A 26,493-nucleotide genomic window follows, 5' to 3' on the forward strand; every position below is an offset into this window, starting at 1 on the left:
TCAATGGGCTGTATCTGCATTAAAACAAAGGTGACATCTCATGATGTTCCAGCAAAACACTTGTGTATGTAGGTGCCTGCAGATCTGGGGTCAGGCTTATCAATTAATGAGTTTCTCTACATCTGTTTTTTCAGCTTTTCTTCTCTTGCACTAGATCCTGATATCAGACGGAAAGAAGGGAACATTTCCATTTCATTATTGCCTCTGAATTTGCTCTGAATTTTTTAATCTCTCTCTTATTTTAAGTCACTGTTTGTGAAGACCTTCATGAGAAATCTCTGCAGCTTGTTGGTATGCATCCACCTACTTCTGATGTTTCTTGGTCTGCTGCTGATTTCGTGAGCTGTGCACAATGCTAATGTGCCGCTAAAGTGACTGCATTCTTCTTTAAATTGTTTAGTTTCTTTCATTTCTTTCAAATTCTTGCAGTAAAAGAAGTTAGGCATCCAACATTATTCCAAGCGTGTTATCCAGAAGAACAGTTCCTGGAGTAGTGCTAAAAGTCCACGGAATAGCTGCTGATGATGTATCAATCACACAGAAGCGAGAAGCAGAATACACTTACTTGCAAGTCATTACAGAAACCAGAGGTTAATCCTCTGGTAATACAATCCTCCAGCACACAGAACTATAAACTGTAAATACAGTCCTCTTTAAAAGCAATAATAGACCTAGTGGAAATAAAATCCTACGCAACCTCTTATGCCTTTAAGCTTTCCAAGTACACTAGAGCATAGCTGAACAGAAATAACGAGTACCTCCGCCATCAGTGTAAACAGAATGAGCACTGCTGAGATTAGATATCAAGACAAAAAGATGCAGCAAATAAAAGTGTACCACATCATCGAAAATCATCTGTTTATAAAATCACCTACTGAAGCAAAATTTTCAGCTGTTTCATTCACAAGGTCAGCAGAAGCACTGTATGTAATACTCAGACTTTCTAAATCACACTTTGCTTCTCTTGTCTGTGAAATGTATTCGGCCCCAATGAAAAAACATCATCAGCTACTTGATTTCAACTTTGGCACCTATAAGCTTTTTCCTGGAGCCAGTGATGCCAGTGGAAATCCCCTGACTTCTGCACGGTCCAGGAGGAAGCAACTTCAACAGACTTTTCAAGATCAAGGCCCTCCAGCTTTCATCAAACTCTGAATCAGTAAGAAAAACACCATAGATCTGAAGCTAAGGGAGGATTAATGCTTTATGTGCTAGGGAAGTTTTGCTGATAAATCAGGCTTGTTGAAATAAAAAAACAGAAAGATGCAAAATGATACAAAGGAGAAAGTAAGTAATTAAAGGCTTAAAACAGTGCAGTTGAAGTCAAACATCAAAACGAGAGATGGATGATTTACCTAGTTCACTGTCCAGTTCCTCCGTGTGTACCCCTTCTTCTCCAAGGGAAGAGCAGTAAATGAGACAGAAAAAATTAAAAGAAAATTTCAGATACCAGCACCAAGCAAGAAATTCCCTACAGCAAACAGCAGAGCCGGCACTAATTTTCTACAGACCGAGCCCAAGCTTTCCATTTATCACACTTTAGTGCTCAGAATATTGATGGATCTGATGTAGATAATGAAAGAACTGGTTCTTGCGTTCTCAAAATATCTGTATCAATTGACTACTTCCATGCCGCAGTTTGATATGGCACAGTAATACATCTGTGTGGCTCTCACTGTAGTGAAGCTTCTCCACCAGATCTGAACGGTCTGACCTTCGCAACCCATCCTGTGGACACAGGGATCTGTCAGCAGGCCAGACCTGAATACTAACGAAGAAATCTGAGAGGAAAACCTTGCATCTAAATGAGAACTAATGTAGCAAGGTTTTCAAGAAAGTACCTAAATTTATGTGCATACAAGGTCCAATTGACTTCACTGTAACTACTCAGATGATTTAAGACAAACATAGAGCGACGCGCCTGGTTTAACTGGAGGCACAGGCCCGCACCGAACTCCAGATGCCCTGGTGAGGCACACACAGGAACGCACCGCTTTTATCGGGGCACCTGGGACAAAGATCACTTGATTTTTCAAACACACAAAGCCATCAATATTCACTGTTACTCCATTTATCATTATCTGCTCCATATTCATAAGTTAACAGTGACACAGATGATTAAAGTATTGCTTAGCCTATAAATAATAATGCAGTCTGAAAATGAAAGATGATGACAAAACCAGACAAAAAGATGGTAAAAACAATCTTGGACCTAGTGCAGTGAAGTATAAGCCACATCAATGAATGACAGAAGCAAACAGAAGATGCAGTCACAGCATTGCTTTTGAAAATTTGGACACCTGAAAATACACTTCCGTGACCTGTTTGCTATTTATTCTACCAAAAACGGTTGTTTAGGACCATTAGCACGAAATATGGATTGCAATTTCCTTTGATAACCTAAACAACTGGAAACAACTAAAAACCTGTTAGGGACACGTATCCTGACGAAGAAAAAACACAAGGCAACTGCAACCAAACAAATCTGAAATGACATCTAACATTTATAAAAACCACAAAACAGGATGGGATCGAGCCTGAAAACTCACACACACGACACAAACAAAACAGAGGAGGAATCCCACTGACTTCAGTGGAAATACTCCCAACAGTGACCCTTGCCAAAAATGTCCAGCTTCTACAATGCAGTAAAAATAACCTTCTCCCTTCTTTGTGCTCACATTGTTTTCTGAAATATAATTATTCTTATGTGCAAACTAAGATCAGAGCAGCCAAGCAAAACAGCGCAGCACACTGCTATATTTATGGAGCAACTGGTTTAACTACTGAATGTTAAAAGTATTCATTAATGAGAAACTTAGTGAACGAAGTGAAGGGGTGTCGGGGAAGATGAAATTTGCTAATTTGCTAATTTTAAGGACCTGATACACAAAAATGCCACTATTCTGCAAAACCATGAACTTAATTAAATACAAAAATTTACCCAGCTGTATGTTTTTAATCCCAAGTAAATAAATTATCCCAATGCTTGTTTTATAATTACAAAGCAGACAAGAGGTTTGAAAGACCTTCCCTTCTGCAAGGAGACTTAAAACAGTTTAACAGAGGAGCTCAGCCACCCGCCGTGGACTTATGCTACCGGCTGCTCCTTGCCCCAGCTCAGAGCACGGCACGGAACATGGTGACCGACAGCGGCATTGCTGCTGGTTGCCATCACCAGGGCTATCGACGTAGTGGGCGTCTTGCTGGTAGAGAAAGCCAGGACAGAAATTGTGCTTCAGGGAAAACTACCCTCTGAAAGAGTAAAGCTTATGCCGAGACTTTGCAACCTCCTCTTTAAATTGTCAGCAATGCTTAACTGCAAGGAGGAGGGAACTTTGCCTGCATACGCTACCATTTAATTTTGTTTCAGTTCTGATTACCCACTGACATATCCTTTTTTAGGTGCAGAGCAAGGCCTTCATTAATCCAGCTCCCTCCGCTCGCTCCTTACAGACGATGCCAGTTGCTAAGGATCTGAAGCAGGCACATCAGGCAACATTGGGTTTCGCATATCTTGTGGTTTGGGGGTATGCTGGATTGTGGACTAGGAAGTTGGGGGCCTGCTCCATCACAGCAGCGAAGGCTGCACAGGAAAATTCTCACATCCTGCAAAATCTCACATGTGAAAGGAAGTAGAGGCTGAAAAACTGCATGTGCAAAAATAGTAACAGTAGTTCTGGAGGCCGGGTTTGAACCTACCAATAAAAAGGGATTGAGTTGATTCTTTTCTGAAATAAAATCGTAATTCTTATTAAGCTGACTCACACCAGTAGGAGGTTAATCATATTATGAAAACTAATTTTACAAGGACAGCACCAACACTGACAAAGTAAACCCTTTCAATTTTAAGATACGTCTACCATGATAGCATTGTGCTAGCCAAAACTACGCGTTAGAATACCATCACCTTTCCTGGTCAGTAGACCAAAATTTCCACACAGGTCTTCCCAAACATTTAAGTTATTTTCATCATGATTCCCTTTTTCTTCCAGCATCTCCTAAAGGACGCAAGGAAAGAACCTCCTTTAACAGTCCTGCATTTGGCTGCTCTAAATTGGACAGTGGCTTGCATTTCCAACATCTCAAGGAATACAAAATTACATCGGTGTAAATTTTCAGTGGCAAAAATCTACACTTCCAAATGGAATTTGTTTTCAGCAATCATAACACTAAGCAGACTGTCAGAATTTAACAGCAGAAGTGAAGCAATTGAGTTATTTCTGCTCAAACAAAGAACTAATAACACTTTCAATTCATGTAAAGCAGGTGGTTGAAGTGGAACACAATGGAGCACGCAGAGACTCAGTCGCTTTCCTCCTACACAGCGATCCAAGGAGCAAACATGTTAGAAAACTTTGAGTCTTGTTCAGCATCAGCGACTACTATTCAAACGCCTTTGCAAAAACAGAGGCCTCTCACTTCTAGCACTTCTTTGATTTTTATTAAATGATCTGCCATCTCAACAGCTATCTTACATACACAGACAGCGATCTCACAACAACATTATGGAGATTGTTTCTATGCACTTACTGATAAACCTCTTTTTTGTTTTTTTAAGTATTTCTGAACGCAGGTTATTGGAAAGAGGAAAAGGAAAAGAAGAAACCCACCTAGAAAGGACCAAACACGTTATTATTTCACTACTTTCAGTCTCTTACCATCATCTTCACATTCTTCTAGAGGCTTCTGCTGTTTGTTCAGGCACCGTGGATCTAGCCAAGATGTTGTTTTTGTGTTATGGCTGGAAACCAAAAATGGAAATATGACCTTTGTTAATAAAGCAGAGCTGAAGTATCAGTGGCATAAAAGTATATACCCTCTTTACTATTCAACAGACACAAAGGCATACTTTTGCTTCAGAAGAAATGGTGTTACGATTTGATGTCTTGCAAACTAGTCTGACAAATCACAAGAAACTTAGCATTGAAAACACAAAGGTGCAAAGTGAAAATATACAAATCAAGATTCCTGACTGGAAGGATGCATGTGAAAGCTGCAATATTATAATATTAATTTCCAAACTTTTGTCTTTGGTGGTTTATTTCTTAATTGCAGGAGCTGTCCCGGAGCCATTTGCCTCCTAATATAAAGACAGAAGTTTCCCTTCCTCCCTAAACCATGCAGAAGCCTTTGGTCGTGCAAAAGACCTTTGACATTTGTCTAGATTTGACCCAAGCCATTAGTCAAAAACAAAATTTCCAGTGAAAACTTTTTAATTACACAAATAAATATGTTCTGTCAAAGCCTTTGATGGAGGTTGAACAGCTTTACTTTCAACTCTTCCTTTCTGCGAGTCCCCTGACAGTATCGCGATGCCAGTCCCAGCAGTGGGGGCTGCATAGTAAACAGGCTTAAAATACATTTTCTAGAAATTATTTTCTCACATCTTTTCATTTGCATACGGAGACAATCTTGTAATGTAATGCCTCTTCTACAACCTGATGTCATCTTAGACATAACATGCAAAGATAGCCCTCCAGTCCCTGAGGTATCATTTATCTAGCTTAGCCTTTAACACTGCTTAACAGTTTTAAGTTTCAATACCATAGTAATGCTATTTACTTCCCCTTCAAGGTCTCAGAGAGGTTTACAAACTTAACCTTTGCCTCACAACAGCCTCATGATGCTGGAAATGCTGTAATGAGGGTTATGATCCCTGAGGAACTAACAACAGACCAGGAAACATATTTTATTGCAAGAAGAGGGGACTGCCCTGCAACTAGGATCCGACTGTATAAATAAAAAGTCCTTGTTTTACATATCCTACTACCCAGCCCTCCCAAGGCAGGATGAGCAAATGCATTTAATCCTTTTGTAGGCTTCAGAGCAATTAATCGCCAACTAGAAAACTGAATGGCAGAAATTCAGCAAGTAAGGCAAATGAACAGCAATAAAGCAGAGGGGTTCTGCCAACCTATAAATAAGAAAGTCTGTAGTCCAGCTGAGAAAGGGGGTGATGGGAGGAGTGCAATGAAATATTTGCATATTTCTTGCAACTTTGTCTTGCTCACCAAAGGCTCACAAAGCGTTGTTTGCTGAGGCACAGAAAATTTAGCTAAACACCTTTCAGATCATACACTCAGAGGGACAGAATTGTGTTAGATGTGTAACATGCATAGATCTACATGCTGGGTAATGAGGGACTGGGATACCATGGGTAATGAAAATCCCAATTAAAGTACCGGAGAAACATATCTCAAGAGCCAAATTGCTTCAGCTACAAGCCATCAGGATTGGTTACCCGACATGCAGCTCTGGCCCCACTGGACCTGTGCTGGTTCTTTGCAAGTGGCTCAGATGTTCCCATACTGTTCCCTTCAGCACCTTGCCTTGATAACCCAAAGTGCTGTAGATGACGGTACAGACATCTGAGCCAGCTTGGGTCCACACAGCTCATTAGCTTGCTCTCTTAATTTGATACAAATCAGACTAAATTGTTTCTAGGCTCAGAGTGTCCTTAGAATTAATAGAACTGCAGTCATTCAGTGCTGCATCCCCACTAACACGTTCTGGTACAAAATCACCCCCTATGTGTATGCATCCTCAAAATGGTCAATCTGCACTGCAGGGAAGGAAGCAGTTGGTGTGCTACCAGATTTTTGAGTCAGACAGACAGCAGTGTATGCAGGCTACATTTTCCCACCACATACATGATTCTCCTGCAAAAGGTCTAACAAATTACTTAAGGTGCTACGGTCCTGCACTGCTAAGAGAACACACGCGCGTAGAGAATGCTGCAACAACGGGGATGGTTTTTGGGGAAACTGGTGGCAGCAGCAGAACCTTTTGCTGAAGCACCTCTAAGGAATGACAGCAGGGGCCCATGTGGGGACGAAAGGGAGCAAGTGGCTGCTTGGGCGGCATTTAGTGCTCATCTGTCCTCCTCCAGGGAGGAAAATGGCAGGCTGTCTTATATATGTTAAAGCCAGAAAGCACGTCAAAGAATGAGGCACCCTGAGGACATAATGAGGGGCAGAATACTGTGTTCAGGATAATGAACACATTTCAGTTTCATCTGATACTCAACTAATGAGAATTTGCATTGTGCCTTCTAGACTGTGGCTTACACCAGGGGGTTGGTGGAGCCTCTTCAGGTAATTGAAAGTGCCCTGGAAAATGGCCTTTTTTGCAGCAGCCGTCTCCCAGCGGGTGAAGAGCTGCTGTGGTGCTCCCCGTCCTCCCAGCTCCTGAGACCTTCTGGCACTCTTCTGTGATGTGCTCCCCGCTGCCATTGCAGCCAAGGGAAAACCTGCTCTGACGAACCTTTCCTTGGCCGCGACCAAATGTTCCTTCTCCTGATGACGGAGCAGGCGGCTCCCCTTGCTTCCCTAATCCACCATAATTCTCCAGAGCACCAGAAGGGGCATTAGCAGAGGAGGTTCTTCTGTACTAACTGGCCACTGGCTTCTGGTACACAGACAGAGGATTTCAGTTTCCAAGACCACATTAAACAGACCATCAAATCCAAAATCAATTCCTCACCCCCTCCTCTACTTAGGGCTTGAGTTTCAAAAGCTAATTGAATTTTAATGTCTAGCTAACCTCTGTGCAAGAAATCTCTTCCACTAACAGGTCCCATTTTATAAGTTACTCCTATCTCAATAAATCTAGACAAGTATAATTAGAGACTATTATTTATGGCATGAAAAAATCAATATCATCATAAAACTGCTGACAGTACTCAGCTCTTAGGCAAAGACTGCAGAGCACGAGGTACTTCTTTTCCAAACTTACTGTGCCTTCTCTGCACTGAGCTATGCCTTCTGCAAACCTCTGGAGCATGTCAACACGTTTGGGCGATTTGCTCTGACGAGAGGACAACACACAAAGTCCATTCCCTGGCTCTGCTACCACCTCAGCACACGACTGGAGGAACTCTCTCTGCTGCGTTATGCACAGAGGCAGGCTCCAGAAATGAAGTCTCAGCCCTTTCAATTAGGAGCTTTCATTCCACCCGTGAAAACAACTGGCCCATATTTTATAAGTGTCTGTTGCTTTTGTAACCACCCTCATAAAACAAGCAATTCCCTCTGCCTTTGAACTCAGGAGTAATTTGGATGTTAATCCAATCAGGAAATGCAGAACCCCTTCAGAAACAGTAAGGAACTTACAGCTCTGCAACGTAACTGTATATACTAAATATTTAATACACACACACACACAAAATGCATCCATGGAGGTTTACTAATGCCCAGAGAGAGAGGGAGAGAGATGGAATTAGAACAACAAAAATGTGCTTTACTCTATAAAATAGACTTCTCCATTCTCGGTGTAGGCCATCTCCCAGTTTTCCGGCAGAGGACCTAGGTTATCCTCGGCAGAAGGAGGTAGGTATTGAGGGAGGTTCTGAGATGGTTCCGTGGTGGGAACGTTGGTGTGGCTATCAATCGCGGACGGTGGGGCTGTCTCTCTTACGATATGCGTATTATGCTCGTCTTGGTCACCAGACTCTGCTGTAGAAAAAACAAGCACAAATAAAATTGAAAATCAGTCGTCTTCTCCTCCCATTTGCTTCTCCAGGTTTATCCTTACGGTTTTCCTCTCCTTGCCTTTTAATTCGCAAGACACAGCAACAGACGAAGCGAGGGCAGAGACTCTGCAGTCTTTTTGCCAGCAGGGATGAGACTGCTTTGCCCACACACACTCTGGCAGCCAGCCCCTCGCCAGCGCAAATCAGAAGCTGTGATCAACTACTGTGTTCACGCTAATAGGCCCTGCCGAGGTACCAAAGCCTTCCAGGCTGAGGCCAGGGCTCACTGATGGAGATCAGTTCAACGGGCTTCTGAACAGGCTTACAGGTTCACTCCCGCAGTGCCAAATGTGGGACAGGGATTAGGAGCATAAAATTTCCTATTTGAAGAATGATCAAAAGGGGCGATTTTTACAAGTGCAGAAGGTAGCCAGAAACTCAAGCTAATGGTGAACGTCTTTAGTGCAGTGCATTTTTTTAAATTAAAAATTAAATTGAATGTCAGCACTATACCATGTGTCCACACTAGTGCCCGTTCTCGCTGTCTGAGGTGGTTTATTCCATGGCTCATCACCGTATCCTTCCAGTCAAAGTCACTCAGGAATGCTTCATTACGTATCTGTCCCTTCTCCCTCTAAGGAAACCTTTCTGATGCTTATATCCGTGAAGTTGTGAGCTGTATCCATAAAAAAGTGCTGCTCATTCCCTCCACTTCTAATCACAGAAAACGCTCTCCACAAAACAGGTCTGTGCCCCTAACTCCTTCACAGAGAGCTTTTGGCAACAACTACCAAATTCTAAAATTACCTCCATGTCTACCAAAGGGATTTTCTCTGTTTGGTTCTTGAAGGTGTTGAAAATGTATGGCAATACTTCCAAATCACCTGAGACCACCAATCTCCAGCACACGTGGCAGGCAACACACTGAGCAAAGCATAGAGAGACTGGTGTCACACTCTGCCGAGTCCCCAAGCAGCGGGACTGAAAGGGTTTCACAGCCAAGACCTCGCTTCCACTCTCCAAACTGGAGACAGTGGACCTCATCAAGTCACAGGCCACAGCCTTGGGTTTTGGGGGGGTCCGTTAACTGCAGCTCCTGCGCCATTTCTAATCTGTGTTCTGCCATTACAAAAAGACAAGATACTGAAAATAATAAGCTGGGAGAAGAGGGAAGAAAAAAATCTAGACTATACCAGTACCCTCAGCTGTCTGCTTTCTAGCCTTCCTGGCAGTCGGTATTTTTAGGTAGAAGATGACAAGATAAAAGGAGCATGAATGAATCATTGCCAGCTTAAGACTGTGAGTGTAAACATGCCAAAGTCTGGAAGACACAGGTCACCGAGAGGTCTCCTAAGGAAGCAGGAGCATTTTAACATGGCTAACACACTTACATGTGAAATAAGCATAAGGAATCACTTGGTATATGAGAAATAACTCTTTTCTTGATTCTGTGCCCATTTAATGGAGGCAAGGGGCCAGGGTGTGATAACGTTGTGACAAATGAGCTACATCTTTCAGTATTTCATCTTGTGGAGGAAAACAAGGAAGGGAAATGATGCTCGAGTTAGTTCAGGGGCACCAAACTGAGAGGAGCAGGAAGGAGGTCAAACAGCATCTCCCACCACCTTCCTCCTGGAATCAGAACCTGCGACAAGGCCTGAGGTTGCTGCCATGTCACAACATGTGAGAAACTACCCGCAGTGCAAAACTTTGTAAAGGAGAGACAGAAACTCCAGCCTGGGAGGGATTAGGCCAGCCAGGAGTGATTTGGGTTGGAAATACGTAACAGGAGGCAGCCAAACAGAGCACAACCCTCAAAGTCAAAGACAGTTTGACCCAGAGAGGTCCAAAACTAAATCTCAGCTTAAATCCTTTCCAAGCTCTACGCAGATGTTTAGAGCCAGGACTTTGGCAGGTAGGAACTGACATGACAGCTCCTATGACTCTGATCAGAGTTATGGTGGTAGGAAGTGACCAGAGGACAAATGACCTAGGGCCTGTGATGGCTCTGAGCACCAACAGCAAGCAGCTGTGAAAGGCTTGAAGATGTGGAGAATGTTGCTAGCTAAGCACCTACCTCAAAGGGAGCTAGGAAGATTAATTCAGTGCTTGAAACTGAGATGAGGAAGTAATCCTCTAAGCGCTAACGAGTACTAGGATTGCAGGCATCGGGAAGAGCTCTTGCTCCTCAGAGCTTCACAAACTTCCAGTGGATTTCTGTGGAAACTCAACTGATCTCCAATAGTGTTTTGCTCTGAATCTGCCTGACAGCACTTGACTTCAGATTGCAAAAGTTTCCCTTGATCTTTCAGCCAATGCTCGATGGTAGCCACGGCGGGACTGAGATCTGTGTTCAGCAGAAGACAAGGCCTTCACAAAATAAAGAGCTTGCATCCATACTTCAGACCTCATTCCTGGGGCAAGCAGCCCTCAATTTGTTGGAAAGTACCTTGGAGAAGAGGACCTAGTAATTGTATGCGATGGATATCTCTAGTTGCAAGGAAAGGGAAAGGATAGCAAAGTATTTAGGAAGGAGCAACAACTAATTTCAAATGTAATCCTGGCTGAGCCATTTCATACTGTTTAAAACTGTCAACTATAGCTCAAGTCTTCTTAAACCCTGTGCAACTAACAGATTTAAACTTTTCCCCATTTTTTTCTCATCCAGCTCAACCCCTCAAGGCCTTTTTAGAAGACACAGCTGTGCATATGAGTGCCTACACCTGGACATCTGCCACAGAGGTGTTGTTGGCCACTTCTGTCCAGGATTGACAGTTTTGGAGGAAACCTATTAAAAACAAAAACCCCCCAAAATCTTCCCCGTGTATCCTAACTCACAGACCGCAATATTTTTGTTTTACCTGTGAAGCTACTGCTCATTTCAGGTACATCATCCTCTTCCTCATTCTCTGTATGCACTATGCCAGCATTTTGCATATCATTGTAAGACTTGGTTCGCTTTGGAGTCGACTGCTTGGAGCCAGACTGCAGGTTTTGCAAAGCATCGGTGGAAGTCACTTTCCCACTGAGGGGCTGGCTGGGAGGCTTGGGCGTTCCATAATAGTTACCTAGGCAATAGAAACACATTTGCATCTTTAAAAGGGAACAGTTTATAGCAGCAAGATTTCTATTTTATTTTCTTTTCAGTTCCATTAAAAGCTCTGTCTCTCCCCACAAGTAAGTAAATACATAAACTAACACATGCCATTCCCGTTTTTGGGGGTGCATATTACATCTCTAGAGCAGACACGGAGATATTTCTTGCCTTTTAAGCTATTCCTGTTGAATCTAAAAGGAGAAGCAATGGTTGCATTGTTTTGGTGCACTGAGCGTACAAGGGCTAAAACAAAAGGCAGTCATGGTGAATAGCAAAACTTCATCTCGTTACATCTGAATTTCAATTAGTAGTCTTTTTACATGTGTGCACCCACACAATGCTGTGGCAGATCTGGAGTGAACCCTGCAGAAGATAAAAAATTCATGACTGCTATCACCCGGAGAAGTGATGAAAGGCTCGATGGCCTGCTTTAATACACAGGTTCTTTTAGGGTGGATGTTGCGTTTAAAAAGCAAGAACTATTCTCTCTCTAAAAGAAAACTTTGCCAAAGGAGAGAAAAGGAAAGGTACCACGTGGCACTGCTTTCTTCAGAGAGGAAACTCAGCAGTTGGGTCAACTTGGGTAGAAGTGAACAACCAGACCTTGAAGCAAAACTTGAAGGGACAAAGACGCACCCACAGTTACGCAAACGCACAGCTCTTGGCAGCTGTCACCAGATGTGATGCAAACAGTGCAAAGTGCTTGGGATGCTTCACTGTTATTTTAAGTGACCACGGAAGAAATACAGAATAAGTGCGGGTTCATTGATGCCAGAACCTCTTGAGGTATTTCACTGTTCCTGTTTCACTTCACCTCAAACACCATAATAGTGCTTGACTTGCCCTGAAATGCTCCACAGGAACCTCAGGTCTGGAACCGGTTCCCGCAGCACTGGGCGTTATCGGACTCAGGCCTATTGCAAGGCGTATCTTTTACTTTTTATACAATGATCTGTGATATACAACACTTTTACATAAAACTCCCCAAATTTTACTTTTCAAGAATTATTATTCATTTTCATTTGCCACCTTCATATTCCCAGGGTGAACTTAAAAATTCTCCCTATATTCTCTGGCATGACAAAATGTAACGGATGCTCTCCCATAAAGCTTTGTATAAACACACGTGAGGGTGCATGCAAACAGCTTTAACTGCGGCAGCAGCACAAAATTCTTCTTTAAAATATACATGTACATTTGATTACATTCTTTGTCTATCTCCATAGGCTAGGCATAATCTGAAAGCCTTATTTTTCAATTTTTCAGTACATAATTATATTATATATTTAATATCCATGCCCAGAAAGTTTACATGCCCCTTTATTGCCCCTGTTACACTAGAGGGGAACCACATGCCACAGGCAGATTATGCAGAGGCACTTTAAAACCTAAAGAAGATTTTTTTTTCCTTTATTTTTATACATAAGCATGTGTTTTTTTGTTGCAGAAGTCAACAACATCATTCATACACTGAGATATGACACTGAGTTTAAAGTTAGCCAAGCAGCTCTGCACTGACCTGCCCCACCGCTGCACACAGTAGTTCCAGCCCACCCAACGCTTTTCATACTGCTCAGTCATCACACACTTCACATTCCAAACGACATATCCTTATTTCAGTTTGGAAGCACTAGGTGTTTATCTCAACTCCTGCTTAGCTGACCAAAATGCCTTTCCCAGTAGGTCATCTAAGTCCCTTACAACCCTGAAGCTGTGGGGGTCGTCAGCTTTAGGGTAAGGCCACAGGGATCGTCCATATCGTAAGACTCACAGATCTCAACCTGCCACTCTGGAAGGTCTCCGGACACAACAGGAGCAAGGGAAACAAGGAATTGCCCTGGCTCAGGCTGGCAGAGTCCATTCGGGAAGATCACTTTGGAGACACGTTGCGATCTTTCCCGCTCACTGCCTTTCAAGAGGAGAAAAAGTCTTTCTTACAGAGCTGAGGCTGGAGAAGTCGGATGAGCTCCCATCTCCACGCTTTTACAGCTGGAGTACGAGGACAGCAACACGTGCAGGTTTGTCTTAACAAGGTGTGTTGGAGCCTGTATACAACGTCGTGGATTCAGCTCCATAGAAGCAGCAACACTCTGCAACGCTTTCATCTTCTGTTCATCATTTCAGAATCTTAAATGTACATTGATGCATAATTTATAGGGAGAAGGAAATTACTTCTTCTGGAAAGAGCCACTAATGGGGATGGAGGCTCCTCAAGCAGGTTGCAGTCTCTGCTAGAGAAATTATTCTTATGCTCTATATACTGCAGCACTATTTTATACAAAAAGAGGAGGAATGGGGGAGAGAGAGTGCAGAGGGAAAATACAAAGGTAGGTGGGCAGAAAAAGGATAATCTACCCTGCTGCCATCCTATCCTTTTTGGCATTTCTCCCAAAGAATGCTGCTACATTGAGGGATTGGGGGTTTTTGTTTGTTTTTCCAGACAAAATGTGTTTTCTAAAGATGTTAACTGCTAAGCAGAGAGATCCATGTGTGCGCCATATATGTGAGAACAGCTTTTATTTATAGCACTGCACATCACTATTTTGTGCTAAATTCATTTCAGGTCTATTGAAAACAGTTAAATCTTTTTGCGATGGATGCAACAAAGTGAATGAAGGGAATATATAGATGTTGCTAGTGGGGATTTTAATTTCTCCTGGACAAGAACACAGCACAGATGTTACCAGCCGTCCTCCAATTACAGAGAAATATATGATTATATCTTTAAGTTTTGTTCCTTTTAAGTTCATCTAGAAACAAGGAAAGCTGGAGCTCCTGACGGTTCACGGAGAGCTGCACCTCAGCAGAAAAACAGGCTTCTCCAAAATATTTCAGATTTGCTTACACTGAAATCATTAGTCACTTTTCAAACCAGCCACGGTTGGTGGCACTACTATTAGCGAATAATTATTTTCTGCCAACACGGTGTGCTGTCTTTAGAGGATCCCTACAAGTATATATGAACACACACAAAGAGAAAATATGAATTTGAAACTGAGCAGGGCTCTGCATGTGTGGGTTTTGTTTTGCAGAATATGGAAAATGCAGCCACTGGGGCTGAACTTTTCTTTTTCCTCCACAGGAGGCAGATTCAGCCTGAGTCAATATTCAGAAAAATCACAGCTCTTCCTTCAGATTCACACAAGGACACACAGGTTTGGGAAACAACCCAGCTCCTGATGAAAAACTGCAAACGAGAGCTCCAACCCAGGTTCCAGGTGACACGGACAATGAGAGAAAATGGCAATACTCTCTTTTCCTCATGTTGCTGGATGCAGAGCACTGGAACAGGCTGCCCAGAGAGGTGGTGGAGTCTCCAACTCTGGAGACATTCAAAACCCACCTGGACGTGTTCCTGTGTAACCTGCTCTAGGTGACCCTGCTCTGGCAGGGGGGTTGGACTAGATGATCTCCGGAGGTCCCTTCCAACCCTATGATTCTATGATTCTATGATTCTATTTCTCTTCTCTAAGCAGTTCTTTTTGAAGAAGTGGCACGTGGGGCTGGGCGTGGGGGCAGACACACCATTAGGAGGGACTGGCACTTAAAATTATCATTGAAACTCATGTTTAGTCCTAGAAATGAGAAAGAGAAAATATTTACCCTGTGACTCAGAAATCCAAACGTGCACCATAAACAACTGACAGCGAACAGCCCAGCAAGAGTTTTAAAACACTCAGACTCGACATTATTTGTTCAAATTAAATCTGTCAATGTTTATGAAAAAACATACATTTAAAAATATGCTTTAACAGTGTTTTGTGAGCCACTTGTAAGCCTAAAGAAGGGGCTAACTTCATAGCCAGTGTAATTTGTACTGAATATCCAATCAGCTCTAATTATTAACAGCATGTTACATGTGCATACACAAGCATCTGTCATCCCAGAGGATCCCAAAACATTTTCTAAAGTCAGCACAGTAGTTATGGCAGGACTCCCCGGGGCGCTGAGCTCCCCCAGCAGCTCAGGTGAGGCTCTCCAAAACTTCTGAGGACTGTGTCCCTAAACGTGGTATCTCAAAGCTAGAAAAGAGCAGCCTGTCTCTCAGGCAAAGGAGATTTCTTGATCGAGACAGCAGGAAAAAAATCTCCTTTTCTGTGGAAATGCCAGTTCTGAAGCAGCCAGAATGACAGAACCAGCACTTTCCCATGTCTGATTCCTATAGGATCCGGGCTTCTAAACTTTACCCTCTTCTCAATCACACTTGGATCCTGCCTACAGCAACTGAATTAATAGCTAATAACAATGCATTCACTCAGCAGATGCACATACCCTTAAGTGAACTCCTTGTCATCACCTCTCACTAACCCTTATTTTATTCAGTCCCTTGGTGCTTAAAACTTATTTAACCACAACCAAAGTTTGATGGCAGCTTTTGCAGCCAAAGCCAGGACTTAATCCATGCATTCTGAAACGCCACTCAGGAGAGTGCACAAAAATAACAAGAATAATGAAAAAACCCACAATAACTATTTGGAATGAATTGATTTCTTTTCATCTCCTTATCTCTAAGAGTCGGCAGCTTACACATTTTAGCATCATGCACAGTAATTAGACTTTGGTAACAGCTAATCACAACAATAAGATAAGTTCTCATCATCATAACACTTCTTCCTCTGCCAATTCAAGCAGTGATCCTAATCAATGAAAGCAATCTACAGCAGCTTCTACCCTGTCCTGCAGCTTATGAATTAAAGCAACGCTCTCAGCCAAGGGAACTTTCTTTTTAAGTTTTAGAAACCTAGTGGTAATGGAAACTTTGTCTGATATTTCAAAATAACAAAACATTCTTACTAAGTATTGCCCTGATTGGCAGTAAATTCACAGAGAACCTTAGGTTGTTTATGTGACCTGGAATTTGAAATGTAGTTCACAAAAATACACCAATTAGCTAGCCTTGTGTAAACAACTATGAATCTAATCCATAAAAACTTTTGTCAATGACCATTCAATTCAACTACAGTTGAAAGGACCCCATCCATCCAAAACGCTGTCTCTGGAATGGGTAGAAATGCAGAAGAACAGAGACTCTAAAAGAGTCTAAAGTGGAATGGGTATCAAAGTAGGCGTTTCACCTTGCAGAGAGGGAAGATGTGACCACAGAGGCTGTTGGGGTGGGGACAGGGTGGCAGAGTGACAGAAGGCGGGGGAGCTGTGTGCAAGCTCAAAGCACGAGCTTGGGCATTAATCCTAATGGTACAACATCAATTGAAAAACGTGGTCCCAAACTGTATATTTCAGTTACCTTAATCTGTAGGTGTTGGCTTTGCTGTAGCTATTCTCTTGTTCTGGGGAGGAGAATTTGTCTTTCTTTTCAGGTGTGAAGAGATTTAGGCCTGGGACTGGGAGTGCATTTGTCTCTCAGGAAAGGACAGAGCAGCGTTCTCGCAGTTCTGAATTTACTGGCGCCTACTGTGAGGCGTAATTTTGCAATTACAAAAAAACCCCAAGAAACTCAAAAGCCTCTGTGTAGCACAGAGGACCCCGCGTCCATGAGAAGTGCATCTGATCTTCAAAGCTACCACTCTGTGTTAACAAGGACTCCATTAACAGCTCATGTTTTAAAAAAGCAGTTCATAGTGTTGATGCAAATGGGTGTTTTGGGAAAGAGACTTGGAGATAAGCAGCAAAATTAAGCAGGGCCTTGACATGAAGACTTTAAATGTAATTATTAATGTAATTGTTTTCTTTTCTGAGATGCAGCTCTTCTTCTCTGCACTGTACAAGAACCAAAACAATTGACCCTTAATTTTAGCAGAAGAGCTTCTGCTCGTCTAATCCAGCAAGAGTGCTTGTGTCTGATTAGCACAGGATGAATTGGTTCCTGGGAGCCGAGCTCCTGCTATGGTGTTTTGTCTGTTCTCTTCCCAGATCACATTCTGCTACAGATTTCTACATTTAGATGACAGGTCTGGCTGCTGTCTGTGGGATTCACCTAGCTGCAACTGCACATTGATTAGCAATTGCCTTGAGGAAATTCAGAGTATCCAGGCAACCGGCAGGCAGCCGCAGACACAGCATCTGGATCGGAAGCAAAACATAGGCATGGGAAGAGATCTCAGAGACATTAACCTACAATATATGCAAATCCAATTTACTTTAAATAGTAGATTCTCCGTCAATTTTTGCAGTTGTTAATGGTGAGGTTAATTGAAAGATCAGTCTGGGTTTCTTGCTAAATTAGTCAAAATGTTACAATTTGCACATTTCAATTTATGTCTGAAATTTAACATATACTCCAATTAGTGCCCTTACAGGCAATGACAGCATAGCAGAAAGTCACCTATGATCAGATAATTTATTCTGATTTTTCCCACATTGAGATATCGCTAGGTATTGCCACATGCTATTGTTAACACTCCTGTACAGCTGTGTCCAAGCACATTTTATACATGGAAAATTTCTAACAAGCCAAAACAAACCAAAGATACTTAAAGTAACACATAAGCAGTAAGATTTCGGTAGTATAGGGTGTGAGCTGGCTATGGAAGCTCAACGTGTTTCCTAAACTCAGTTATATTAGAGCAACTATTACATCCACGTGCAAATAGATTTAAAAAAGAATAAAATCATAGGCAACATAAATAAGCACGTGCTTGTGCATGGTATCTACAGAGAGCACAGGAGAAGCAGCTGGAACACACCCTACCTAGCATAAGGCTGTAGGAATCAAGAACATGTGATGTTAAGCCATAGCAATATGCAATTCTTCTTGCAAACACTGAAATATTTATATATCTACTCCCAGCACGAGGATGCGTCCCATTAATACCTTGCCCCTCCGGAAGGCGCTGGCGTGTGTGTCGCAGCTCGCAGCGCAGGGTGAGCTCTGCAGCGGCAGGGAAATGCCAAGGTTTGCGGAGGCTGGGATGCCTCCTGGGGCAGAAGGGCTGCCCAGCTGCGAAGGAGCTGGGTATCACCAGCGATGATACCAATGTGTAGCCAATCCTAGAGACAGTCCCGAGAACATCCAGTACCAAGAAACGATGCTGAAATGTGCCAGGCTGCCATCTATCAACGGACTACTACGAACAGCCTTCAACACATCGGACTGCGGTTAGAAAGTAAATAAATCCTTAAAATAACCTGAAATCTAACTTAGGAAAAACCCAGCCAACTTGCCATTTTTTGGTCCGAGGTGTTTGGGAACAACCTCTTCCCTCAAGGTTTGTGTTTTAGGATGCATCAAGAAACAGCGAAAAGCAGGACTGCTAATGAACAATTTCAGACAGAGCTGACACTGGAAAACTTCTTATTGGAAGTGCACCAAGAGAAGCCAATCAGGAATCCCAAAGGAAATTCAAAGCCACTCTGAAACCCTATCAGATGTTTGAATATTGGCTTTTAGAGAAAGATTTACTCCGCTACCACTTTAGCTGTTTGTAGAATGAAGCATTATCATCAGATGACACTTCAGTATAGCAGCACTCACACTTAACACTCATAGTCATGCACCTACACAAGAACAACTTCTTTTTTTTGTGTTACTAGTGGTTTAAAAAATAATAATAATGAAAAAAGCAAAGTACAACAGCAAAAGATAGAAGAGAAATCTTTCTGCAATGCACAGATGTTAATAAGTGGCTATTCGACATGGATACATTGTAACGGTGGTAAAGGAGCCATTATGATTTATTGAGTCAATCTGTAGTATGGAGACATTAATAAGCGGATCTTATCTTATTAAGCGGAACATGTTGTTCTGCTGCATGGGCATCCCCCAGCACCTGCCACCCTTACTCGCCCAACCTTCCTGACATGTTTTGCATGCCACAGACACAGCTCTCACTTCAAGGTTATACCAAGTTGGCGAGACCCACAGGCTGCGAAGACACCAGAAAGAAAGAAGAAAAATCCAGCCATTTTGCTAAAGCAGCTGAGGGAGTGGGGCTGCTGCACAGAAACCCAAGGAGAGCCAGCACATCAGATAAATTAGGCTAAAGGCATCTTGATTTGAAGCATGTTGCTGAATACACCTCTCTACTTCAGCTGAAATTCTAACTGCGCTATTAAGGTAATTTATTACACTCATTAAGTACCACAATCAGAGACCCTGTCTACAGTAGCTAGTTTTATACACTTTAAAAATGTTAGCAAGTCACCCCATTACATCTTAGTCATGAGACTAATGCAGATTACTTATTACTTCTCTTGGCAATCACATAACACTTGTCCTGAGAATGAAAGATGATGCCTTGACAATAATACGCTATAATGTAATAACCCTTCACATGTTATAAAGTGCAGCACTTTTTCTTTTGAGGATCACTAAGTGCCGGGCAGGCATTCATTAATACAGCCGCGCCGGGCCCCGGCGACACAGCCATCCCCATGCAAAATTCAGCCACCATGTTAATGTGCACACGCGTGCTGGAGTGCATGGCGGATAACTTCTTAAACCAGGTAATAGACAGCCCCACTAGAGGGGATGCAACACTGGACCACCAGTATCATTGGACTCGTCACCAACGCAAGTGAGCTAATTGATGATGTCAACGTTGGAGGCAGCCTGGGCTGCAGTGATCATGCACTGGTGGAGTTTGCAATCCTGAGGGATACGGGTCAGGCAAAGAGTAAAATCAGGACATTGAATTTTAGGAAAGCAAACTTCCAGCTCTTCAAGGAATTAGTCAATAGGACCCCCTGGGAAACTGCCCTCAGGGGCAAAGGAGCAGAACGGAGCTGGCAGATCTTTAAGGACCCTTTCCATGGACCACAAGAGCTCTCGATCCCTACGTGTAAGAAATCAGGAAAGGAGGAAAAGAGACTGGAATGGCTCAGTCGAGACCTGCTGGTCAAACTAAAGGGCAAGAAAGAGATGCACAGGCAGTGGGAGCAGGCACAGGTATCCTGGAAAGATACAGGAACACTGCCCAGTTGTGTAGAGATGGCGTCAGGAAGGCCAAGGCACAGCTGGAGCTGAACTTGTCAACGGACACAATGAATAGTAAGAAGGGCTTCTACAGGTACATCAGCCAGAAAAGGAAGGTCAAAGAAAGCATACCCTCCCTGATGAGCAGGACTGACAAACTGCTAATAACAGATGAGGAGAAAGCCGAGGTACTCAACAACTTCTTTGCCTCAGTCTTCACTGGCAACCTCTCCTCCCACAGTTCTCGAGTGGAAGAAGCACAAGGCAGGGACTGGGGGAGAAAAGTCCGTCCCACTGTAAGAGAAGATGAGGTTTGTGACAGAACCTCATGTTCCTCATGACAGAGGAACAAACAGAAATCTATGGGACCTGATGAGATGCATCGCAGAGTCCTGAGGAACTGGCTGATGCAGTTGCCAAGCCACCCTCCATGATATTTGAAAAGTTACGGCAGTCAGGTGAAGTCTTCAGCCAACTGTACTTTGCATTGGGGGTATCACACCTGGCCTGAATATCTTTGCATTCTGCATACTCAATCTTTTGTTCCTGCTTGAATTTTCACCAGCTTTGCCCCTGTGCTCTGGGCACCTGGAGTCCCACTGAGATACCAGCCAGCAGGTTGAGGGAAGCAATTCTGCCCCTCTGCTCTGCTCTGGTGAGACCCCACCTGGAGTCCTGCATCCAGCTCTGGAGTCCCCAACATAAGAAGGGCAAAGACCTGTTGGAACAGGTCCAGAGGAGGGCCATGAACATGATCAGAGGGCTGGAGCACCTCTCCTATGAGGACAGGCTGAGAGAGTTGGGGTTGTTCAGCCTGGAGAAGAGAAGGCTCCAGGGAGAGCTTCTTGGGGCCTTTCAATTCTTAAAGGGGACCTACAAGAAAGACGGGGACAAACTGTTTAGCAGGGCCTGCTGTGATAGGACAAGGAGTAATGGCTTTAAATTAAAAGAGGGAAGATTTAGACTAGTTATAAAGAAGAAAGTTTTTAACTGAGGGTGGTGAAACACTGGTCCAGGTTGCCCAGAGAGGTGGGAGATGCCTCACCCCTGGAAACATTCAAGGTCAGGTTGGACGGGGCTCTGAGCAACCTGATCTAGTTGAAGATGTTTCTGCTCATGGCAGGGGAGGTTGGACTAGATGGCCTCTAAAGGTCCCTTCCAACCCAAACTATTCTATGATTCCATGATTCTAATGTCCCCGTGCGCCTCTGCACAGTGCCCATCTCCACTGCTGCATTCAGCACAGCCCTCTGAAATACCATTGCTTCCACTCTCTCCTTCCTACTTGCAATAGGAGATAACTGCAGGCACAGGATATCTGCTGAAATATTAATGAATAGAGAAGTAAGTGTTGTTTTAATATTCTCCAGGCCAATAACCTGAAGTATAAAGCAGTTACCTGGTTTGATTTCTATGATTTGCCCAGGGTCATTTAGCAGCTGGAGAAGAAATGAGAATAAAATCTAGAAGTTGTGGTTCTGCTCAAAACAGCCCTCCCTTGGGGTCCCTGTGAGAGCCCACAATTCAAATGCAGAAGTAATTGCTAAATAATTAGTAACCTACACAATTACTTCCATGCATCCATCAGTATTTTATGCCCTGAAGGATCAGTCAATAAATGCCTGAGATTATAATTATGATGGTTTCCTATCCACCAGAAGGACTAGCTAATGCGCAGACTAAAAAGATTTTTCCTTCCTAATGAGTATTGTCAATGGGAATTACTAACTGGCTTGAGCGTGTCGCGTGCAGCTTTACCAGCATGCACGTGTTGCAAAACCCACCAGTACTGGTGAAAACATCACAGCTTTGGGCAGGTCTTCAAGGACTTCAGCTCCGGATCCTGAATTCACGTGGCCAACATGTAGCTTTCATTAGGGGGAAAAAGAAGTTTCTAGGCTTTGTGGTTAAAAAGTAGCATGTTAAAACGGGAACCGAAAACCTCAGGAATTAAGGCTTTCAAACATCCCCTCCCACCCGATCACAATTTTTGGAGCATTTTGGGTGCAGAACACACCAGGGAGGTGACAGGTGACCAGAAAAGCAGCTGCCATGCCTGCTCTGCAGTCACTGGGATGTGAATCACAAACTGCCCGGAGGAACCTATTTGCAGCACACCAGAAGAAATAACAATGACATTATGCAGCCCAGTAGGTAGGCAACACCTTTTTTGTCCTATTCAGCTTGAGGTTTCTCTCTTTGCAATTAGAGCACTTTCAAAACCTGATACACTCTCCTGCTCTTTTATGGTTTCCAACTGTTCTCTTCTGCTTATTCTTTATTGTTTCCAAATCAATAGTATCCTTATCAGCAAAGTCCTCTGTATTATCCTTCTTCTGATGGCTCCCCGTTTTCTAATCTTTCTCCCCAGAAGTTCTCTTCAGTAACTGTTACCAAACAAATCCTTGTGTTACGTCTTCTCCCACAAGGTTTTTTCCCAACGATTGTGCCACTATCTGCGTGGCTTTATGCCTTCAAAAGGCAAACAAATGTCACCCAGTAATGCCAAAACTTTATCTTGATTGATCGGGTCAGACTTTCTCTCTAGCTGCTGAAATACAGCACAGAAACAAAGCGCACACATCCATCCCCCCCATCACCACATGCAGACTCTTAGAAATTTAGGGCCAGAAGGGACCTTGGGACCACCCTGACCCCAAACCACCATCCTGCTTGAGCCACATGAGCTTGTGGCTGCCAGGCCCATGAAAACTTCCCCATTCATCATCACTACTCTCCATTTCATAGCATTCCCCTTCGTTCATCTCTAAATCACCGAATTACATTGTAATCAAAAACAACCCTATCTTTGCAATTGTTTGATTCCGACTCAGTAAAATAGGTAGCATTATTAGTAATAAAAGCCATGCATTAAAGGTATTGTTTTATTGTTCTCCAGAGAGAAATAGAAGATTATTCCCTTTTGTTGGGAATTCCATCACTCTGTTTTGGATTAAGCCATCACTGGCAGGGTCAAAAATACAATCAACTTCATTATGGCGGTACATTTAAAAAAGAAAAAAAAGAGGCAGCAAAATGTAGCACAAAAAAATGATAATTAAAGTAATCTAAAACTATAAAGCTGAGCAGTAACAAAGACTTGGACATTAGAAGTCTAACTAACTGTGATCTATTTTTTTTTGGCAGTTTTTTTTTTTTTTTTTTACAAAATTGCTGGTGATTGCAGCATTGGGTCTGAATCACACCATCTTTCAAGATCTAATCAAGATCAACACTGTCTTGATCAATACAGTTGTAAAATAAGATTTCCCAAAAAAGTACAATAAAGCCATTAAAGAAATCTCGGAAGGCAGCAAAATCATTTCTTGACGCTGTAAGTGAAAAATGAACTTTATTTATTTCACATTACAATCAAATAGTAATGTGTCTTGAAGCATATGTGCACACATGCATCATCATTATTTGCTTTATTCTTATTGATTTTTCCTTCCATGGGCCAGCTCTCCAGAACCACTATACACCAGCATCACTGATGTCAACGTGGAAAGAGGCTTCTCAGCACTTCTGACAAATTATTCCTTTAAAGTTCAGACCCTTCTATCGCTCACAGAAATGAAATACGCATTAGATTTATGAGAAACCAACCTCATCTTCAGCAACTCAAAAGAGCAACCCACGAAATCTAAACAGTTTAGCTGCTGCTGCTGCATATAATCACATCAGCAATGAAACGACCAGGTTATAACTGTCCCAGATGTGTACAGCATTTCCTGAAAACTAATTCCCAGCAAGTCCCAGGAGCCAGCTTACAGACAGTTACCCATTTTGTCTTTCCAAGTGGAAAGGTCACCAGAACAAATACGATCAGGAAGTAATGGTGAGGCAGTTCAGCTGATCTATTTCGAGCACCATGACAAAGAAAACTAATTTAGTGTTATAATTAGAAACATGGAGAGGAAAAAGCTCATTTTGGAGAAGTGCTGCTGCTGGAACGTTAGGATTGGTGCTGATGGAGCTAATCAGCTCAGAGAGGTGGAAGAGTGAAACCAAATTATACAATTTAGCATCTTCATGCAAACCGGATTTGACACTGCAATTGTCTACAGTTGGGAATAAGTGCAAGGTTTAAAGGTGACCTTAACCAGAGAGTTTTTAAAGAAGTAGACTAAACAAATAGTGTTTCAGGACTTTTTTTTTAGACCTTGAAAACCAAAATCACGTGTCACAATCTCTTTTGTTCATATTCGATGACTACTTTTCAAAGACTATCAGCTATTTGTGTGTAGTTCACATTTTTAAACGTATTTCATGTTTCTTATTAACGGCTGCAAGAATAAGGCTTTTTCAACTTCTCATAATTATGACAAGACCCATTTAACTTCTTGCAAATGGAAATATGATATGAATGAGCTGAAGTGCAATAGAAGGACTTTCAAACCTGTAATGTATTTCATTTCATTGCCTTCTCAAGAGGTATGTTTGAATGTGCTCGAGGGCCAAGACCCCACCCCAAAAGGAGTTTTCAATTTAAAAGAGATAGAGATTGCAGGTTTAGTTACACAAATCCTACTGTGTACCTAAATATGACCAATTTGCCTTGCATTTTCTCGAAGTCAAAGCTATCTTTTTCCTGCTCTCACCCTAGTGACATTGCAGTGCCCTTTGGCAGTCTCAGTGCTGTTGTTTGTAAAGCCATGCTGTAAAAAGGATCAACACAATGACCCAAGTTAGAAATAATTATCCAAGAATAAAGAAGAAAAAAAAAGGCCAAAAGCAGTGCACCATGTAGCTGCATAGTGCGACACAATTGGGTGATGAAGGATGTGTATTTAGGGAAGATGAAGGGGAAGAGAGACAGCAGGAGGGAAGAAAAAGTGAAATGGGCTATAGCAGATCCACAGAAAAGATGCATTTTCATCCACTACTAAGTTGTCTTCCCTCAGTATTTCTTTACTGGATTTCATATCGGATTTTCCTGGCCTACTGATGTTAATCTTTTGAGGTGGTTAACTTGAGGAAAAAGACAAAAGCACACAGTATTGTAATTCCTTAAGGGAAGTCGAGCACCAGGATGGAAAGTGAGGTCCTAACTCAGGCTGGTTAACACGAGTGAGGGTGTTGAAAGTCTACTGTCCTACCACAGTTACTTGAAATGCTTTTTCACTGCCTGTGGCTCCATACCTTCGTAAGTTCCTACTTCCAGAAGAGTCCCACTTCTCTCCAACTCCAGAAACTCCTCCACAGTCAGAAAGTTATAGTCCACACCAGGCACTTCTCCTTCTCTTGGAGGGCGGGTTGTGCCTGAAAGGAAAAATTAGCATGTTAATATGTTTGTTTTCTTAGCAAGAGTTAAAAGGGACAATAAAAAACCATCACAAAGATCCAACAGTATCTGTAAAATACAATTCTGTGAGCTACACAGAGAGCAGTGTCAAGAGTTCAGACAGAAGTTAAGAGCCCACATAAAAACAAGCCAAGACACAGATCACGGGTTCAGCTGGCAGTACCAGTTGTTCCACCCAACGACAATGTTTCTGATATTCCCAGAAAGACTCTCTGGCAAAAACACCTCTCATACCACATGCAGAAACACAGCTGGAAGAGTTTGGCATCTGGGAATATGCCAGCAATCACCTTCCTGCCATTAGAACAGTCTCTCGTACTTCAGCTTCACTAAAATTGCAATCGGTATTCTCAGATAAGGCAACTTATTTCTAGCTTCCATTATTGCTGTATCACTTTATCTTGCAAAAAATTCTTTCACATCATAAAGATCTTTTCTTCCTTATTTCTTCTTCATATTTTATCTCTATTTATGCTATTTTCTTAATTCAACATTAAAAAGTACCATGAGACAGTTTTGATGCTCTGTTCACACATGCTCGCTAAAGAGACAACCTGCAAAAAGAGTTTCACCCAGAAGCTCATTCCAGTTCAAGAAATACTTTTTCTTTTGAGTAATAATTCACACTGAATCTCGCTCTAGCACTCGACAATTTAAACACTACCCATGGAGAACGGGGCTCTGATGACTGCTACTCTGCCAGCTCTGAAACTCTTCTGCCTTCCGACCAATTTACAGCCCTTTGA

At 42.6% G+C, this 26,493-nt stretch overlaps 1 protein-coding gene across 29 annotated transcripts in view; it reads right to left on the reverse strand.

Annotated features, from left to right (window-relative positions):
- Positions 1 to 26,493, reverse strand: part of MAGI1 (membrane associated guanylate kinase, WW and PDZ domain containing 1) — a 368,017-nt gene that overhangs the window by 71,430 nt on the left and 270,094 nt on the right. For 14 of the 29 annotated variants that reach the window (XM_054216223.1, XM_054216222.1, XM_054216216.1 and 11 more), the window contains exons 3-7: positions 25,585 to 25,704; positions 11,335 to 11,541; positions 8,246 to 8,456; positions 4,662 to 4,744; positions 1,356 to 1,394 (exon numbers count right to left, since the gene is read on the reverse strand). In XM_054216223.1, the coding sequence (XP_054072198.1) occupies positions 1,356 to 1,394; positions 4,662 to 4,744; positions 8,246 to 8,456; positions 11,335 to 11,541; positions 25,585 to 25,704 (660 nt within the window). The remainder of the gene's footprint in view (positions 1 to 1,355; positions 1,395 to 4,661; positions 4,745 to 8,245; positions 8,457 to 11,334; positions 11,542 to 25,584; positions 25,705 to 26,493) is intronic. The other 15 variants (XM_054216236.1, XM_054216228.1, XM_054216215.1 and 12 more) reach the window with 2 other exon arrangements.

This window comes from Rissa tridactyla, chromosome 10 (assembly GCF_028500815.1).
Source record: "Rissa tridactyla isolate bRisTri1 chromosome 10, bRisTri1.patW.cur.20221130, whole genome shotgun sequence".
Taxonomy (NCBI): Eukaryota; Metazoa; Chordata; class Aves; order Charadriiformes; family Laridae; genus Rissa; species Rissa tridactyla.